The following is a 19,563-nucleotide window of genomic DNA, read 5'->3' as shown; positions in this document are numbered from 1 at the left end:
GTCCATGGCATCTGGACCTCTCATCTGTCCACACCCAATGCTTCAGGCACGGTCCCTCCGCCATTGGTCAGGTCCAGCTTGACCAAGGTTGCTCGCCTGCACTTTACATTCCAATATATGCTGTGAGTGTGTCCTCTCTGGGCAGCTTCCCACCCTCCCTTACTCCCCAGGGGCTCTTCCTCTGACCCCGTGCACTTCCCCTGCTTCCTCCACATTAAGGGGCTTCCTCCACCATCTGTCCAGTCACCTGGGAGTCATCCCAGGCTCAGGTGATCTGAGGACGAAGAATTGACCACTGGGATTGGCGGTGAGGCTGGTGCCCTTGTTTGTTTTTGAGCTGAAGTCATGCTCTGTCGCCAGGCTGGAGTGCAGTGGTGTGATCTTTGCTCACTGCAACCTCCACCTCCCAGGTTCAGGAGATTCTCTGGCCTCAGCCTCCCGAGTAGCTGGGATTACAGGCACATGCTACCACAGCTGGATAATTTTTGAATTTTTAGTAGAGATGGGTTTGACTGTTGCCCAGGCTGGTCTTGAATTCCTGACCTCAAGTGATTTGCCCGCCTCAACCTCCCAAAGTGCTGGGATTGCAGGCGGGAGCCACTGTGCCCAGCCCCAAGAGGACTTTATATCTTCTCTCCGTCTTCCAGATTAACAGGTGCGCTCATTCTGCCAAGCCGGTTCATTTTCTCAAATGCTCACTGAGCCCTCCACAAGCCAAGGACAGGGCTGGATGTGTAGTCTGGAAATCCAGAGATAATTCAGATCCGAGCCCTACCACTGAGTCACTCCTGGCCCATGGAGAGAGCTGTGCACAGCTGTGAATCTCCCTGACTGGGTAGATGTGGTGACAGCTGCAGGAAGGGGAACCATGTGACCTGGGAGTATGGGCAAAGGATTCCAACTGCAGAATCCTGTAGGAATGGTTATTTGTCTTGTTCTGCCTGGCCACAGAGTGAGCAAGTTGAGAGAAAGCACCTTGTCTTACACGTCCCCTCTCTTGGACATAATTGCCCTTAAAAAATTTGTGAGTTGGCCGGGCGCGGTGGCTCAAGCCTGTAATCCCAGCACTTTGGGAGGCCGAGGCGGGTGGATCACGAGGTCAAGAGATCGAGACCATCCTGGTCAACACGGTGAAACCCCGTCTCTACTAAAAATACAAAAAATTAGCTGGGCATGGTGGCACGTGCCTGTAATCCCAGCTACTCAGGAGGCTGAGGCAGGAGAATTGCCTGAACCCAGGAGGCGGAGGTTGCGGTGAGCCGAGATCGTGCCATTGCACTCCAGCCTGGGTAACAAGAGCGAAACTCCATCTCAAAAAAAAAAAAAAAAAAAAAAAAAAAAAAAAAAAAAAAATTTGTGAGTTAGCTGGGCGTGATGGCTCACAGCTGTAATCCCAGCACTACTGGAGGCCGAAGTGGGCAGATCACAAGGTCAGGAGTTTGAGACCAGCCTGACCAACATGGTGAAACCCCGTCTCTACTAAAAATGCAAAAATTAGCCAGGTGTGGTGGCACTCGCCTGTAATCCCAGCTACTCAGGAAGCTGAGACAGGAGAATTGTTTGAACCCAGGAGGCAGTGGTTGCAGTGAGCTGAGAACATATCACTGTACTCCAGCCTGGGTGACAGAGCAAGACTCTGTCTCAAAAAAAAAAAAAAAAAAAAAAAAATCTGAGAGTTTGTGGTCCTCTGGCTGCTTCTGCTTCCCTAGGGACAGCCCTCCTAGTGGCTGGGGGCAAAGTTTTAAAAACAAAACCCAGCGGCCAGGTGGCTCACGCCTATAATCCCAGCACTTTGCCAGGCCGAGGCGGGTGGATCACGAGGTCAAGAGATCGAGACCATCCTGGTCAACATGATGAAACCCCGTCTCTACTAAAAATACAAAAAATTAGCTGGGCATGGTGGCGCATGCCTGTAGTCCCAGCTACTCGGGAGGCTGAGACAGGAGAACTGCTTGAACCCAGGAGGCAGAGGTTGCGGTGAGCCGAGATCGCGCCATTGCACTCCAGCCTGGACAACAAGAGCGAAACTCCGTCTCAAGAAAACAAAACGAAACAAACCAAAAAAACACCTGGCTGGGAACAGTGGCTCACACCTGTAATCCCAGCACTTTGGGAGGCTGTGATGGGCAGATCACTTGAGGTCAGGAGTTTGAGACCAGCCTGCTCAACATGATGAAATCCCGTCTCTACTAAAAATACAAATATTGGCCGGGCGCGATGGCTCAAGCCTGTAATCCCAGCACTTTGGGAGGCCGAGGCGGGTGGATCACGAGGTCAAGAGATCGAGACCATCCTGGTCAACATGGTGAAACCCCGTCTCTACTAAAAATACAAAAAAATTAGCTGGACATGGTGGCGCGTGCCTGTAATCCCAGCTACTCAGGAGGCTGAGGCAGGAGAATTGCCTGAACCCAGGAGGCGGAGGTTGCGGTGAGCCGAGATCGCGCCATTGCACTCCAGCCTGGGTAACAAGAGCGAAACTCCGTCTCAAAAAAAAAAAAAAAACAAAAAAAAAAAACAACACAAATATTAGCTGGTCATGGTGGTGCATGCCTGTAATCCCAGCTACTCGGGAGGCTGAGGCAGGAGAACCGCTTGAACCTAGGAGGTGGAGGTTGCAGTGAGCCAAGATTGTGCCACTGTACTCCAGCCTGGGCGACAGAGGAAGACTCTAAACAAAACAAAACAAAACAAAAAACACAAAAACCCAAACTGGTAGAAAAGATAAGTACTTTAGAGTCAGGTAACCGTGGGTTCTTTTTTTTTTGACAGGGTCTGGCTCTGTCGCTCAGGCTGACGTGCAGTGGCGTGACCTCAGCTCACTGCAACCTCCACTTCCCAGGCTCAAGCAATCCTCCCACCTCAGCCTCTGAGTAGCTGGGACTACAGGCGTGCACCACTGTGCCCTGCTAATGTTTGTGTTTTTGGTAGAGACAGGGTCTTACTGTGTTGCCCAGGTTGGTCTGGAACTCCTGAGCTTAAGCAATCCGCCCTCCTTGGCTTCCCAAAGTGCTGGGATTACAAGCATGAGCCACCACACCAGCCAGCTGTGAGTTCTGAGTCGTTTTCACACTGACTAGCTATGCCGTGTGACCTCAGACAAGTCATGTTATGTTTCTGAGTGTCATCATCAGTAAAAGAGGGTAATACTATTTACACAGGTTTGTTTATAGAATTAAATCATGTGACTTCTGTAAAGCCCCAACTGTCTGGCACTTAGGTGGCCTTCAGTAAAGCTTAATTCCTAGATTATTTCTTTCTTTCTTTTTTTTTTTTGAGATGGAGTTTCGCTCTTGTTACCCAGGCTGGAGTGCAATGGCACGATCTCGGCTCACCGCAACCTCCGCTTCCTGGGTTCAGGCAATTCTCCTGCCTCAGCCTCCTGAGTAGCTGGGATTACAGGCACGCGCCACCATGCCCAGCTAATTTTTTTGTATTTTTAGTAGAGACGGGATTTCACCATGTTGACCAGGATGGTCTCGATCTCTTGACCTCGTGATCCACCCACCTCGGCCTCCCAAAGTGCTGGGGATTATTTCTTTCAAAACAGCGATTTGCCCTACGTGAAGTCACTGCAAGAAGATAGTGGTAAAAATCAAATGTAATAGACAAACTCTCAGTAATGACCCACCTGCACCCTTTCCAACCAATGGACATTTACTGAGCACCCACCTTCTGGGCAACAGGCCTGGTGTCCAGTGCTGGAACAGTGGAGAGGCGCTCAGAGGTTCAGAGCTGAAAAGTCAGCTCCAGGAGGACAGGGACTTGTTGGCCATTGTATTCCCAGCCCTTAGAATAGGCCAGGAAGATAGTAGGTGCTCAGTATTTGTTGAATTAACGAATGAATGAAAAGTACAATCCAGTGGGCCGCTGACTCAGTTTTTTCTTTTGTTTTTATTATTTTCTCTGACTCATTTTTAAAGACCTGAGCCAAGCCCTTGATCTCTCTGAGCTGGTGTGTGTCCCCATCAGCGAAGCCAGAGGTGTTTAAGTAATCTCGAGGTCCTGCTGAGCAGAATTAATAGAGCAATAATATTTATAATAGCAACAGTCATAATTAAACATATGGAGCACAGCTATGGAGGGAATAACATGTTACGTCCACGTTATAGAAGAAGAAACTGAGACACAGGCATGGAAGGCTCCTGGAGAAGCGGGCGTTTCATGATGTTTTGGAAGAAAGACTGGGGATCGGACGTAGTAGTAGAGAAGAGGATCCACGACCCAGAGAAAAAGGCCTTTTGTCCCAGTGCCATCGCGCCGCGCGGGCTGCGGACATTGTAGGAGGGACCAACGCCGCCCGAACCCGCCCAACCCAGCCTCCGGCATCTCCATGGCAACAACCTCCGCACATGCGCCGCGAGCACCGGCGCCGGGGCTGGCAGCGCGAGCCGAAGCCGGACGCAGGCCGGGCGGAAGCGGGCCCGGGGGGCTGGGGCGGCGGGAGCGCGGGTGGGCGTTTAAAGGCGCCTTCGGCACCCGGTTCGGTTCGCCGCCGGGACTGCTGATGGTGAGGGCTAGGTGGCCCCGGGAGTCGGGATCTAGAAGGTAGAGGAGAAACAGGGTTGTGTGACCCCCGGAGGTGACAAGGGGAGACGGGCTGTGTAAATACCCTCCCTGGGCAGTAATGGGATGACTGTCCCCAGGGAGCACTGCGGAGGAGAGAGGGGGCTGTAGGACGGCATTTTCTGGGGCCCCCGGGGAGAGTCAGAGGGCAGTTAAGAGGGATCACAGGCCCGGCTTGGGACGGTCACCCCCCTTTCCACTCCCTGCTCTCAGCATTCTGCCATCTCCCTACCCCATCGCGGTGCCCAGCCATGGCCAGACCTCCCGTGCTCGGTTCGGTGGTTGTCCCAAACTGGCACGAGAGTGCCGAGGGCAAGGAGTACCTGACTTGCATTCTGCGCAAGAACCGCCGGCGGGTGTTTGGTAAGTGCCTCCCGCTTTCCTCCAGCCTGTTGCTTGTCTCTCCCTGGGGAGAGGAGTATCGTCTGTTGCTCCCTGAGTGGGGCAGAGAGGCAGGACAGTGAGGGCCTGCTCCACTGCAGTCTTCAGCCTGGGGGACTGAAAGCCCTATCCCTGGGACCCCTACCACTGAATCTCCTTAGAGCTAATTCCATCATCAGAGCCAGGAACATGGAAACAGCAAGAAACCCTGTCAGCAACCACTGTTACCAGAGGTGCAGTTGACTGAGCCGTCCCCTGGTGCCAGGGCTTCTGCTGGGCACTTTCCACAGTGCACTCCCATTTAACCTCTCAGCAGCACGTGGTACAGACTTGGCTAAGATCACGCCCTAGTAAGTAGAGGTGAGGCTCTTCCATGTGCTGCTGTCTCTGGGATGAGACACTGGTGTTCCCCATGGTGAAACTGACTCGCCCAGGCAGGGCCCGGCTGTGAGGCCACCAGGGGTACCTGGAATGAGCTGTGGAGTCCAGTTCTGGCCAGGAGAAGCAAGGCCCCAGAAGGCTTCAGACCAGAGAGTAAGATAGCTAGAACCAAAATTTGTCAATATGTCAACTGTGTTTTTTTTTAAACAAATTACACTAGGTTGAAAATATGACCCTCTGGAAGGCCGGGCGCAGTGGCTCACGCCTGTAATCCCAGCACTTTGGGAGGCTGAGGCAGGGGTTCAAGACCAGCTTGGCCAACATGGCGAAACCCTGTCTTTACTAAAAATACAAAAATTAGCTGGGCATGGTAGCAGGCACTTATAATCCCAGCTACTCGGGAGGCGGAGGCAGGAGAATTGCTTGAACCCAGGAGGCGGAGGTTGCAGTGACCCTAGGTGGAGCCATTGCACTCCAGCCTGGGCGACAAGAGCAAAAGTCTGTCTCAAAAAAAAAAAAAAAGACCCTCTAATATGGCCACTGTCCCTCTAATCCCATGATGGTTGGTAGCACTGCGTTTGAGGTCCCACACACCCAGGCTCCACCACTGCCTGTGTGACTGGTGATAAGTCAACTCTAGCCTCAAGTCCCACCTCTGTAAAATGGGGATAATCATAGTATTTACCCCACAGAGTTGCAGGGGAAATTCCTAAGGAGTTTTGTGTTTGTAACACACTGAGCAGGCTCTGGCATGCAGTGGGTGTTCACTGAAGGTTGGCTGTTCGTTTTGTGTTTATTTGTGTTGAGTGGAAGAGAATTGGGTGAAGGCTGAGCTGATTTTCTGGGAATGTCATAGAACCCACTGACCATATTATCTATGCCACAGATAGGATCAAGCAGCCGTAACTTAGAGGTATGGCAGTGGTGGCTTTGAATTTTTGTGTTTTTACTTTACCTGCCGACATCTGGGAGGTTTTGTGAACACCTGAATGTGTCGTTCAGCAGTTGCCATGCAGGCCCCCGGACAAACATTGAGAGCAGCTGGTAAATATCAACTTAGGCCAGTCTCTTTGTATCCCAGACTTCTGTAAAACTGGGATGAGTATTAAGAACCACAGATGGGGCCAGGTGCGGTGGTTTACCCCTCTAATCCCAGCACTTTGAGAGGCCAAGGAGGGTGGATCCCCTGAGGTCAGGAGTTCAAGACCAGCCTGACTAACATGGAGAAATTCCATCTCTACTAAAAATACAAATTTAGCCAGGCATGGTGGTGTCTACCTGTAATCTCAGCTACTCTGGTGGCTGAGGCAGGAGAATCACTTGAACCTGGGAGGTGGAGGTTGCAGTGAGCAAAGATCTTGCCACTGCACTCCAGCCTGGGCGACAGAGTGAGACTCCATCTCAAAAAGAAAAAGATACAGAAAAAATAAATAAATGAGATTGTCCAGCCTAGGATCTGATGGAGAAAGTACAGGACTGACCCCCTATCTTAGTCCATTTTATGCTGCTATAACAGAATGCCACACTCTAGGTTATTTATTTATTTATTTATATTTTTTTGAGATGGAGTCTCACTCTGTTGCTCAGGCTGGAGTGCAGTGATACGATCTCAGCTCACTGCAACTTCCACTTCCCAGGTTCAGGTGATTCTCCTGGCTCAGCCTCCCAAGTAGCTGAGATTACAGGCACCCACTCCTACACCCAGCTAATTTTTTGTATTTTTTTTTTTTTAATAGAGATGGGAGTTTCACCATATTGGCCAGGCTTGTCTCAAACTCCTGACCTCAGGTGATCTGCCCGCCTTGGCCTCCCAAAGTGCTGAGATTACAGGTGTGAGCCACCACGCCCAGCCTCCTCTGGGAAATTTATAATGAATGGAAGTTTATTTGGCTCACAGTTCTGGAGGCTGGGAAGTCTAAGAGCATGTCATCTGGAAAGGGCCTTCATGCTGTGCCATCCCATGGCAGAAGGCAGAAGTGTGACAGTAAGGCAGCAAGAGGTGCCCAAACTGGCTTTTATCACAAACCCACTCCCTCGATAACAACACGGATCCATTTGTGAGGGTAGAACACTTGAGCTCATCGCCTCTTGGTAGGCCCTACCTCCTAACACTGTTGCATAGGGGATTAAGGATCTCACACATGACCTTTGGGGGACACCTTCAAACCACAGCACCTTTTGACCCTGCCTGGCTCCCTCTTTGCTCCAGGGCTGCTTGAGCGGCCAGTGCTGCCACCACCTGTGTCCATTGACACTGCCAGCTACAAAATCTTCGTGTCCGGGAAGAGTGGTGTGGGCAAGACGGCGCTGGTGGCCAAGCTGGCTGGCCTGGAGGTGCCTGTGGTACACCACGAGACCCCCGGTGAGTGGGATTCAATCCTTTGCCCATCCTGGGAGGCCCTCCTTGGGGTGGGGGCAGGAACCTGGCCCTGGACCACACAAGCCAGGGTCGATACCCAGCTCCACATCCTACTCTATAGCCTTGGAAAGTCACTTCACCTCTCTGAGCCTCCATGGGCTCCTCAGTCCTAAGGGGATACTAGTACCCACCCCACAGGGCTGTTGTGTGGTTGCTAGAGGTCGTGGTGGTAACATCCCTAGCATCAAGCTAGGCTCGAGGTAGATACTCAGGAAATGCTAATCTTCCTTTCTTGTTTCTTACCACTGGGTGCCGATTGATCCACCCTGTTGAAACATGCCCAGTGTCCCGGGACCTTTGGTCTCCCTGCACATACAAACAAAACTGCTTTGCCATGGCTGGGACTGCATCTTCCTGGCGTGCCAGAGGCTCCTCCAGGGTCAGTCTCTGTTTCTCCCATCAGACTGAGAATTCTCCCAGGTCAAAGACTGTGCCTCCCTCATCAAAGTGGGGACCCCTCAGGGCAGGGACGTATCTCTTGTTCCTGTTCCTTCCTGCCCCCAGTCCTCCATCTCCACCCCTCCCATGCTAAATGGCTGACCCTGGCTCCCCTCAGGCATCCAGACCACCGTGGTATTTTGGCCAGCCAAGCTGCAGGCCAGCGACCGTGTCGTCATGTTTCGGTTTGAGTTCTGGGACTGTGGAGAGTCTGCACTCAAAAAGTTCGATCACATGCTGCCGGTGAGCAGGCACGTGGGCCTGGGCGGGCTCTGCCGGGGCCGATTGGGTATTAATGAGCTCAAGGCACTGGCTGGGTATGGTGGCTCACACCTCTAATCCCAGCACTTTGGGAGGCTGACGCGGGCCGATCACCTGAGGTCGAAAGTTTGAGACCAGCCTGACCAACATGGAGAGACTCTGTCTCTACTAATGATACAAAAAGTTAGCCAGGCGCCTGTAATCCCAGCTACTCGGGAGGCTGAGGCAGGAGAATCGCTTGGACCTGGGAGATGGAGGTTGCAGTCAGCCGAGATCGAACCGTTGCACGGAGCAAAACTCCGTCTCAAAAAAGAAAAGAAAAAAATTCAAGGCACTGCCCTGGGAGCTAGAGATCTGAGCTGGCACTGGGGACTGAGTCCCAGCCCATGCTCATCCTAGGACCAGCCACATCATGCTCTGGGCCTCAGTTTCCCAATCTGTGAAAGGAGGGATTATTCCTGGTTCTTCTCAGTGCCCTGCAGCTGATGGGAGGGTTGGCACGGTTATATGCCTCTCTGTCGCCAGGCTTGCAAGGAGAACACGGATGCTTTCCTCTTCCTTTTCTCCTTCACTGACCGTGCCTCCTTTGAAGACCTCCCTGGACAGCTGGCCCGCATAGCAGGTGAGGCCCCTGGTGTCATCAGGATGGTCATCGGCTCCAAGTATCCTTTGGGTAGCCCCTGGGGCTGTCAGAGGCCACCCTTGGCGAGTCATGGAGCAAGGGGGTCAGGGGCCTGGCCTCTGCCCAGGTGTGGAATTCAACACCTGGGCTTGTACTTAAAGGGTACAGCATGGCTAGCCCAGCTCCTGGGTGCGGGCTCCAGGGCGGAGGGAGAGGCGGGGTCTGATGGGGGCGTGTGCAGAGGCACCTGGCCAGGCTCCTTGACCCTCCTCCAGATTTGACCAGTATATGCACACAGACGTGCCCGAGCGGGACCTCATAGCCTTCCGGCAGGCCTGGGAGCTGCCCCTGCTACGGGTGAAGAGTGTGCCAGGGCGGCGGCTGGCTGATGGGCGCACGTTGGACGGGCGGGCTGGGCTGGCTGACATTGCTCACATACTCAATGGCCTCGCTGAGCAGCTGTGGCACCAAGACCAGGTGGCGGCTGGCCTGCTTCCCAGCCCCCCAGAGAGTACTCCTGGATGAATCACGAGTGGGTGCCTGTGATCCCGCCCCCAACCCTCAGGTCTCAACACAGGGCATGAGGCTGGGGCAGGAGCATGGATCCCGTCTGGAAGACTGGGCAGCATGGCCTGGTCAGGGAGGACGTGGCCGGAGAAGCCCCCGCCAGCAACGCTTTCCTTGCAGAATTCATGGCATGGAGATGGGGACCGAGATCCTGAGCTCGGACATCTTTTCATGGCCTCTCCCCTTTTGGCAGCACCCATGGCAGGTGACAGGGAGATGGGGTGCCTCTCAAGTGACTTCAATCAAGAACCTGTATTGGTAGAGGTGACACCATCTGTTGTAACAGATAAACACCGAACTTCCAGTGCTGAACTCCATAGACCTGTTAGTTCTTGCATTGGCTTCAGGAGGAGGTGACAGTGGGTGTGGGGCCCTGCTCCAGGTGCTTCTGCAGAGACCCAGCCCCAGAGATCCTGCCCAGTTGCCCCAGGGCATCAGCACCCAGTCAGCAGCCAGGGAGTGAGTACAGGAGGGAGGTGGCCCCCAGCTTTCTGTGGACCAGGCCCAGGGTGGCACCTCATTCTGCCTACTCCAGAGGCCAGCACCCAGCAGTCATGTGGTCATGTGGTGCTGTGGGGGAGGCTGGGACATGGAGTCCACCTGTGAGTCCAGGAGTCAAGCCCGTCACTCTGCAGTGCATTTTTTTTTTTTTTTTTTTTTTTTTTTTTGAGTTGGAGTCTGGCTGTCTCACCCAAGCTAGAGTGCAGCTCACTGCACCCTTCGCCTCCCAGGTCCCAGCGATTCTCCTGCCCCAGTCTCCCGAGTAGCAGGGATTACAGGTGCCCGTCACCATGCCTGGCTAATTTTTGTATTTTTAGGAGGTGGGTTTTGCCATGTTGGCCAGGCTGGTCTCAGACTCCTGACCTCAGGTGATCCACCTGCCTCAGCCCCCCGAAGTGCTGGGATGAGAGGCGTGAGCCACCATGCCTGGCCCACAGTGCCTTTTGTTCTTTTTTTTGTTTCAGAATCTTGCTCTGTCACACAGGTTGGAGTACAGTGGCATGATCTCAGCTCACTGCAACCTACATCTGGGTTCAAGCAATTCTCATACCTCAGCCTCCCGAGTAGCTGAGATTACAGGCACCCACCACCATGTCAGCTAAATGTTGTATTTTTAGTAGAAATGGAGGTCTCATTATATTGGCCAGGCTGGTCTCAAACTCCTGACCTCAAGTGATCTGCCCGCCTCAGCTTCCCAAAGTGCTGGGATTACAGGTGTGAGCCACCACACCCAGTCTGCAGTGCCTTTCTTGATCATGAAGCTGTCAGGCCAGGCTTAGGATGGGAATCCTGGCAGCCCAAGGCATCCAAAAGCAGCACCATGCAGGGCCGAGGACCATCCCCGTGGGAGTCAGGGCATGAGCTGACTTGAGAGGCAGCTCTGCCCCATGGGAGGCCATCGACAGGAGCCGGGAAGGGAGTGAGCAGGCCCAGCCTTGTGCCTCGGCCCTGCCCCATGAGCCAGAGACACTGGACTAAGGAGACTAAGGAGGTAGCCTAAGGAGGATGAGGGGAAGGCCCCAGGGAAATGGGCCTTTATACTTTCCCCTCTGATGAGCTCCTGCCCATCTACGCTTCAGCCCATAGATGAACCCCTGGGCTGAGGCCTGGCCTGCGTCTGGTCTAAAGCAGAGTGTCCCCAAAGCTAGCTGACCCTTGGAGCGCTGCAGCTCTGCTGAGGCCCCACTCACACAGCACCACCTGTGCTCACACACCTGCGCCAGGACGAAAGTGCTTTCCATTCCTGCCTCCTGGCACACACAGGAGGCCCAGATTCACCTGTCCTGATGCCCGTGCCCAAGCACACATGCCCATGCATGCTGCCAGCCTGTCCACCCTGAATACTGCCACCTGTGTTTGTCAACCTGGGTCAGCACTGCCACCTGGTTTTGTTTCCAGGGTCTAGGCCAGAGGAAGGACTGATTCTCGCACGCTCTCACCCCCGAGTCTCGGAGCTCAGGCCCTGCACTTATCCCACACCCTGCGAAGGGACCCCAGCCTCAGAGCCTGCAGCCAGTTCCCACTCCTGCAGCCCTCAGCCCTGCTCCCAGGGGGACGTGATCACATCCCCCTCTGTCCTTAACTCCAGGAGACCTTAGCTCTCCCGGGCAGCCATAGAGCTGGGCTTAGGGCCCTGAAGGCAGCCCCCGGCCTGACTGTGGCCTCCAGCTACCCCACAACCCAGGCAGTCATTTCTGGGCATAAACTGCCCCTTGAAAGGAAGCTTCCTGCCCCTCTTGGGGACCAGCTCAGCCAAAAGCCAGAAAGCTGCTCTGGAGCGAAACCCAGAGCCCCCCACGGTGAGGTAGGGCAGTCTTCTCCTGGCTGGCACTGCTCTGGTCACAGAATTGACCCCTCATCCACCTTTACCCCAAACAAGAGGTGTCTACTTGGGTAAAGACAAAGTGGCGAGGGCAACAGGGCTGGGGCTTAGAGCCCCTCCCCCATTCCTCCCCGGGCCGCCTTCTTAGCTCCTCCCAGCGCAGCCCTCGTGCCACTTTGGTATTTAGTAGGCCACCCCAGGGGCCGCCGTCTCCATAGTGCAGAACTGGGAGCCACAGTTCTTCCAATAGTTGACGCCTATGCCTCTTGGGAGGTTGCTGGGCAGCCCTGTGGAGGGCGGGTGAGAGGAGAGTGTGTTCTCACGTGCACGCGTTCAGGCTGATGGCATGGGCCTGAGACCTGTGTGGTCACACCAGGCCTCAAACTCCAAGGAGCCCCACACCTGGTTTAGTGCTCTGCCATTGCCCTCTTGATGATGCCCTTCTTATTTTTTTAAGAGACAGGGTCTTGCTCTGACGCCTAGGCTGGAGTGCAGTGGCACAGTCACTGCAGCCTCGAACTCCTGGGCTCAAGTGATCCTCCCCCTTCCTCCCCAGCCTCTCAAGTAGCTCCCACCATACCCCACCAATTTTAAAACTTTTTGAGAGACAGGGTCTCACTGTCTCAAACTCCTGGGCTCTGCTGGGTACAGTGGCTCACGCCTGTAATCCCAGCACTTTGGGAGGCTGAGGTGGGCTGATCACCTGAGGTCACGAATTCAAGACCAGCCTGGCCAACATGGTGAAACTCTGTCTCTACTAAAAACACAAAAGTTAGCTGGGCATGGTGGCGAGCGCCTGTCATCCCAGCTACTCAGGAGGCTGGGGCAAGAGAATTGCTTAAACCCAGGAGGCAGAGGTTGCAGTGAGCCAAGACTGCACCACTGCATTTCAGCCTGGGCAACAAAGTGAGACTGTCTCAAAAACACCAACCAACCACAAAAAACAGGCTGGAGGAGTGGGTTGGAGGCCCCTCCGCCTCTGGAACACTGGTGGGTGGGGAGAAGCAGGGGAGCTGGTGTTCAGCTCTGTTCTGTAAAGAAGGGGTGGATCCTGAGAGGCAAGGGCTGGGACTAAGTCCTAGTTAAGCTGGCCCAGAAGGCGGGTGAAGGGGAACTGCGTGACTTTGGATGCCTCTGTAATTCCCTTGTGCTCGGTTGACACGTCTGTGAAGTGGAGATAGCAGCACCCACTTCTTTGAGTTGTGAGAAGTAAATGCACATGAAATGTTTAGCATGTTCCGGGCGCCTTTCTCGTCCTCCTTGTTAATACAGGAGCAGCGGCTGTTCTGGTCTGAGAGCAGGTGGAGGGGAGGAAGAAGGGTCGCAGATTGCGCTGACATTGGATCGCCTCCATTGCTACACTTCAATTTAGTCAGGGCTGCGAGGAGGGAGGGGCGGCCCAACTGGGCCGATTCAGCAGCTTCTGGCACCTGCAACTGCGCCCCGTCCCCTCACCCTCACCTCTATGCCTGCTGCACCCAGGACCATGATGGCGCCGCGGACAGGAACCCGGACGACGCCTGTATCTGTGTCCGCGCCCTGCGGCAGCATTTATATCCTGGACTCCAGGGGCAACGTTTTCTGAGACAGGAAAACCTACGTTGGTGAGACTTGGGCCACACAGGACTTTTGTCCCACCTCACCCAGAAGGCCGGAGTGGCCAGGCCACAGGCTCTTCTTTAAGCCCCCTCTCCCCTCCCCAAGAATCCCGCAGCATCCCTTGTCTTTTTCTTGCAATGGGCAGTTCGTTTTTCGAACTAACCCTAATACCTTTTGCTACAACTCAATTTTCCTTTAATGTTGGCCTTAGTGGGACTGATAGACTCACACCCCCCTTGCCGCCCAGTTGAAAGTGGGCCAGACCCGGGCCAGACCGTTCCTAACTGTCCCCCCGCGCCCGCAATGGGGCGGACTTCGCGCTCGCCTGGAGAAGCTGCGACCCCTGTGGCGGCGGCAGAGACGGGGACTCCGGCAACGGAGCTGGCGCGAGAAGCTTCAGCAGGACCTGGAGGAGGTGAGTGCGGCGCCGGCGGGCTGCGGCTCCCGACACCGAGAGCAGACGCCCCAGGCCAGCTCTGAGACCCGCCCCGGCGCCTTCGGCAGCTCATCTGTGAAATGGGTTTGTCCATAGTGTCAGCCCCGTGCAGGGGCTGTGACGGTTACAGGGACGAAGTGTGTAGAGCGCTCAGCCCAGGGCCTGGCACATTAGAGGTGCCCAAGAAAGGGGCGAGATCAGTCACTATACGACGCGGCCCACCCGGCGTCTGTCTCTTCGTTTGAAAAACGAGGGTGTTCGGTTTCCTTGTTTGAAATGTAAACGAGGAAACGCATGTCACAGCTCTTTTGAAGGCGGAAAGGACCCACGCGAAAAATGGGATCTGTCACCTCCCGGCCGAGATCGGGAGCGGAGGGGCTTGGGGGTCCCTCACTCTCCTCTCCCGGGAGAGCAGCGCCGCGTAACGCCGCGCCCGTCGGGAGCTGAGCGCGCCTGGGAGCCGCAGCGCTTCGCCGAGGAACCGAACCTGCGCGCGCCGCCGCAGGTGGAGGGGCGGGGCGGGGTCCGCCCGGGGCGGAGTCACCCCAGGAGCCGTAATCCTGACCTTGACCCGAGGCCCGGCCAACCCCGGCTCGGAAGGCTGGGCGGAGCCAGGGCGGCGCCGGCCCCTGAGCAACCCTCGGCCGCAGAACGTGCCCAGCCGGCCGCAGGACTCCTGCAGGTGCGACCTCCGGAGCTCGGAGCCCGACAGGTGAGACGGGACGGCGCCTCGGGTGGGCGGGGTCTGCCCGCGGAGAGGCTAGCAGTCCGCAGAAGCCTTAGCCCAACCAAGGCTGATTTACCCCTCCTTCCAGCACCTCAGAGGCAACTCCCGCTTCACTCGCTTTAGATCTCTGGGCCTGTCCTTTCCGCAAACTGGGGCCCCGGCCCTGCCTCCCAGTCCTGATTCCCACCTGTTCAATCCGCTCTGATGCTCACCTGACGAATACACCCAGCCCAGGCTGCGCTCTGCGGGCAGAAGGGTTCTCTGGCAGTAGCAGCTGGCATGTCTCACCTGCCTGTCTTCAACGGAGAGGCTCTGGATTCTCGTAGCATTAGGTTTCAGATTGGGTGGAAGAGTGGGCTTCTGACCCCTGCTCCTCTCATAGATTCCTGGGCAGGGATTCCTGTGACTGCTACTTCTCCAACATGTGCAGGCACCGATTGGTGAGATGGCTGCTTGGGGCGAGTCCAGCTGGGACCTTAAGCGGGCAGAGGTGACACCAGGACTCCTCTGGCAAGTGGCAGAGATCCTGGCCCCACGCCTCTCCAGGAAGAAGAAACACAGAAATGGGCATTGCCCGCCTGCTGGCAGAGGGAGTCTACACCGCAGCCTTCCCATTGCACGAGGGAGAGATGTCCCAAGCTCAGATCTCTCCCAGGCCTAAGGGCATGGCAGCGGTGGCTGGGGCATCCGGAGAGCACCCTCAAACCCCCCTGCAGCTCTCCCTCTTTTTGTCCCCCTAGGGCCCCTTTGAACTGCCTGGGTACCAGGGACCCGGTTCAGATCTCAACTCTTGCCAATTGCTGTGCCCATACTGGGCTTACTGGGGATACTGGTATAACTACCGGCCCCTGGACCACATATGAGAGTACTTTGGGGAGAAGGTGGTCATCGATTTTGCCTGGCTAGGTAAGTCTGGCACTGGGGTGGGGTTTGGGAGTGGGGCTTGAGTACAGAGATGGAGGTTCATGAATTTTCTCTCACCCTTCAGGTTTCTACATGGCTTGGCTGCTTCCTGTCAGCCTGGTAGGCACCTTGGTCTTTATCTCTGGACTTGTCACCATGGGGACCAACACACTAGTGTGGGTGGCTGCGGAAGGGTTGGGGAATGGGCTGGGTGGGCCAGGTCATCTGCCTGGTTGAGGAAAGGCCCTCTCAGGATGGGCACCCTCTGCTCACAGAGAGGAGGTCTGTGTCAGTGGGGGTGCCACTCTGTGATACCTGTGCCACATGGAATATTTCCGGGATCTGCTCCATGGCCAAGGTGGGCCAGCGAAAGGGGCAAAAAAACCAGGTAGGTGTTTCGGGCCCAACCTGGGCCTGGATGCTGGCCCTACAATGTGCCCTCTCACCCCTTCTCGCAGCCGAGCTGCCTCTTTGACCACCCTGGAACTGTGTTCTTCGGCATCTTCCTGGCCTTCCTGGAGCGCTGGAAGTGGGCAGTGCCACCTTGGCCCACCACCAGCACTGCAGTGACTTCCAGGACCAGGAAGTGATACCCAGCTCAGCCCTCCAGGCCCACAACCCCACTTCCCAGAGTTCTCAGAGGCCATAAGGTGTGCTGGGAAGAGCTCAGGCTTTGGAGTCCAGCATCCCAGGATCCAAATCTGGCTTCTCCTCACACTTTTCCTGGGTCATCTTCCACCCTTCTCTGACATCAGGATGATATAGGCTGGGTGACGTGAAACATTGGGAGTATTTAGATGATCAGCTGGGCCTTGGAGAGAGACCCTCCCTAGAACCGAGAAGGAGAAAACATTCCACCTGCCCCCCTACCCGTCCAGCTACCTACCTGTCTATCCAAACATCTAATCATTGATTCTGAATCTGTTCACTTCTCACTACTTCCTCTGCCACACCCCAGCCCTCCCCACTCCAGTCCAAGTCACATTTCCTCTTTCCTGGACAGCAGTGACCTCCTAGCAGGTCTCCTTGCCCCACTTAATTGGTTCTCAGCTGCCAGGAGGGTGACATCCTGTGTTACCTTCCTCAAAGCCTTCCAGGACAATCTCATTTGAGATGTACCTGGGAAACCATCCAACCCCCTCACAGTGGCCTACAAGGCCTTGTGTCATCTGGCCTGTGGCTGGTTCTCCCCCACTGGCTCGACCAGATCCTCGAATAGGTCAAGTTCATTTCCACCCTGGGGCCTTGGCATTGGCTATGCTCCCTGCCAGAATCCTCTTTCTTCAACTTTTTTTTTTTTTTTTTTTTTTTGAGATGGAATCTTGCTCTGTTACTCAGGCTGGAGTGCAGTGGTGCAATTTCAGTTAACTGCAGCTTCCACTTCCCAGGTTCAAATGATTCTTCTGCTTCAGCTTCCCAAGTAACTGGGATTACAGGCATGTGCCACCACGCCTGGCTAATTTTTGTATTTTTAGTAGATGCGGGGTTTCACCATGTTGGCCAGGCTGGTCTCAAACTCCTGACCTCAGGCAATCTGCCTGCCTTGGCCTCCCAAAGTGCTGGTATTACAGACAGATGTGAGCCACTGTGCCCAGCCCCTTCAGATTTTATATGGTCTACTCCTTGTAATTCAAGTCTCAAATGTCTCCTTCTTTTAAGGGGTCTTCCCTGACCACCAATCCAGAGAGGCTCCCTCTCACTTATTTATTATTTTTTTTGAGGTGGAGTTTCACTCTTATTGCCCGGGCTGAAGTGCAATGACATGATCTCAGCTCACTGCAACCTCTGCCTCCCAGGTTCAAACGATTCTCCTATCTCAGCTTCCCAAGTATCTGGGATTATAGGCGTCCGCCACTACGCCCGGCTAATTTTTTGTATTTTTAGTAGAGATGAGGTTTTACCATGTTGGCCAGGCTGGTTGTGAACTCCTGATCTCAGGTGATCCACCCGCCTCTGCCTTCCAAAGTGCTGGGATTACAGGTGTGAGCCACCATGCCCAGTCCCCTGTTTGAATTTCATCGCAGCATTCATCACTGTATTTTATGGTTTATTTATTATCTGTCTTCTCCCACTGGCATGTGAGCTCCATGAGAGCAGAGACCTTGTGTGTGATGTTGACTGCTGTATCCCCAGTGCCCAGAATGGTCTCTAGCATATGGAAGATGCTCAATAAATGTTTGTTGAATGAATCCGTGAATAATCTATCTTCTGCCTACCCATTTGTCCAGGCATTCATCACTTCATCCATTCAACAGGGTTATAGGAGATAGAAAACCAGACAAGGTATTTTAACAGAGAGAATTTAATATAAGGTATTGGTTAAACAGCTGCTGGGGGACTGAAAAAGCAGAAAGGGAACACTGAGGCAACAAAGTAAATGTCAGTGGTACCCCCTGGATAGTGTGGTGTACAACTCAGGTGACTCTAAAGAGTGGCCCTGGGCTGGGCATAGTGGCTCACACCTGTAATTCCAGCGCTTCCAGTGTCCAAGGCAGGAGGATTACTGAAGCCCAGGAATCTAAGATCAGCCTCAGCAATATAGTGAGACGTTCTCTCTACTAAAAAATAAAAACTTGCCGGGCATGGTGGCTCACGCCTGTAATCCAAACACTTTGGAGGCCAAGGCAGGTGGATCACCTGAGGTCGGGAGTTCAAGACCAGCCTGACCAACATGGTGAAACCCCATCTTAAAAATAATAAATAGATAAATAAATAAACAATAAATACAAAAAAATTAAAAATAAAAATTAAAAAAATTTTTAAATAAAAAATAAATAAAATAAATAAAAAATTAGCTGGGTGCAATGACATGCATCTGTAGTCCCCGCTACTCAGTAGACTGAGTCAGGAGGATCACTTGGGGCCAGAAGTTTGGGGCTGCTGTGAGCTATGATTGTGCCACTGCACTCCAGCCTGGGTGACAGAGCAAGACCTTGTCTTTAAAAAATATATTAAAAATTAAATTAAAATTAAAATTGGCTGTGCACAGTGGCTCATACCTATAATCCCAGCACTTTGAGGGGCTGAAGCAAGTGGATCACTTGAGGCCGGGAGTTTAAGACCAGCCCGGCCAATATGGCAAAGGAAAACAAAACAAAACAAAACAAAACAAAACAAAAACGAAACAAAGAAGGACATTACATAATGGTAAAAGGATCAATGCAACAACAGGAGTCAATGATCATTAATACATATGCACCTAATATAGGAGCATCCAGATATAAGTTCTTAATGACTTATAAAGAGACTTGGACTCCCGCACAATAATAGCGGGAGAATTTGACACCACATTGTTAATATTCAATGGATCAACGAGATAGAAAATTAACAGGGACATCTGTGATTTGAACTCAGACCTGGAACAAGTAAACTCAGTGAATATTTGTAGAATTCTTCATCCCAGGTCCACAAAAACAACAACAAAAACAAACAAACAAAAAACATCTCTACTAAAATTACAAAACTAGCTCAGCATTGTAGCATGCGCCTCTAATCCCAGCTACTCGGGAGGCGGAGACATGAGAATCACTTGAACCCGAGAGGTAGAAGTTGCAGTTAGCTGAGATCACACCACTGCACTCCAGCCTGGGTGACAGAGTGAGACTCTGTTTCAAAAAGAATAAATCTGATTTAATTTAAAGAGTGGGCTGGGTGCGGTAGTTTATGCCTGTAATCCTAGGACTTTGGGAGGCTGAGGCAGGCAGACCACTTGAGGCCAGGAGTTCAAGACCAGCCTGACCAACATGGCAAGACTCTGTCTCTACTAAAAATACAAAAATTAGCTGGGCGTGGTGGCACATGCCTATAATCCCAGCTACTTGGGAGGCTGAGGCACAATAATTGTTTGAACCTGGAAGGGAGAGGTTGCAGTGAGGCAAGATTGCACCACTGCACTTAGCCTTGGGAACAGAGTGAGACTGTCTCAAAAAAAAAAAAAAAA

At 53.6% G+C, this 19,563-nt stretch overlaps 2 protein-coding genes across 6 annotated transcripts in view; both read left to right on the top strand.

The window, feature by feature from the left end:
- The first annotated feature begins 4,443 nt into the window (after positions 1-4,443).
- CPLANE2 (ciliogenesis and planar polarity effector complex subunit 2) lies at positions 4,444-9,818 on the top strand. Of its 5 annotated transcripts, none has more exons than XM_010345543.3 (6): positions 4,444-4,510; positions 4,780-4,929; positions 7,538-7,690; positions 8,304-8,428; positions 8,972-9,108; positions 9,344-9,598. In XM_010345543.3, the coding sequence occupies exons 2-6, from the start codon at positions 4,818-4,820 to the stop codon at positions 9,591-9,593; spliced, it is 777 nt and encodes a 258-aa protein (XP_010343845.3). In that variant the 5' UTR covers positions 4,444-4,510; positions 4,780-4,817; the 3' UTR covers positions 9,594-9,598. The 5 variants fall into 5 exon arrangements, with proteins under 5 accessions (XP_010343845.3, XP_039329831.2, XP_039329830.2 ...); XM_039473897.2 differs by having other exon boundaries at positions 4,445-4,510; positions 4,816-4,929; XM_039473896.2 differs by having other exon boundaries at positions 4,466-4,548.
- Positions 9,819-15,573: 5,755 nt separating this feature from the next.
- ARHGEF19 (Rho guanine nucleotide exchange factor 19) overlaps positions 15,574-19,563 on the top strand; it is a 29,388-nt gene continuing 25,398 nt past the window's right edge. Inside the window, exons 1-2 of the mRNA XM_010345544.3 lie at positions 15,574-15,626; positions 15,709-15,743. The gene's annotated coding sequence lies outside the window, so the exon portion shown is untranslated. The remainder of the gene's footprint in view (positions 15,627-15,708; positions 15,744-19,563) is intronic.

This window comes from Saimiri boliviensis, chromosome 11, assembly GCF_048565385.1.
Source record: "Saimiri boliviensis isolate mSaiBol1 chromosome 11, mSaiBol1.pri, whole genome shotgun sequence".
Classification (NCBI taxonomy): Eukaryota; Metazoa; Chordata; class Mammalia; order Primates; family Cebidae; genus Saimiri; species Saimiri boliviensis.
The sequence above is the reverse complement of the archived record's forward strand: the minus strand, read 5'-3'. Positions and strand labels throughout refer to the sequence as shown.

Coding starts and splice junctions, on each gene's coding strand:
- CPLANE2 (XM_074380142.1), top strand. CDS start 4,818: ATGGCCAGACCTCCCGTGCTCGGTTCGGTGGTTGTCCCAAACTGGCAC. Junction 4,930..7,537: donor GAACCGCCGGCGGGTGTTTG/GTAAGTGCCTCC, acceptor TCTTTGCTCCAG/GGCTGCTTGAGCGGCCAGTG. Junction 9,109..9,343: donor AGGATGGTCATCGGCTCCAA/GTATCCTTTGGG, acceptor ACCCTCCTCCAG/ATTTGACCAGTATATGCACA.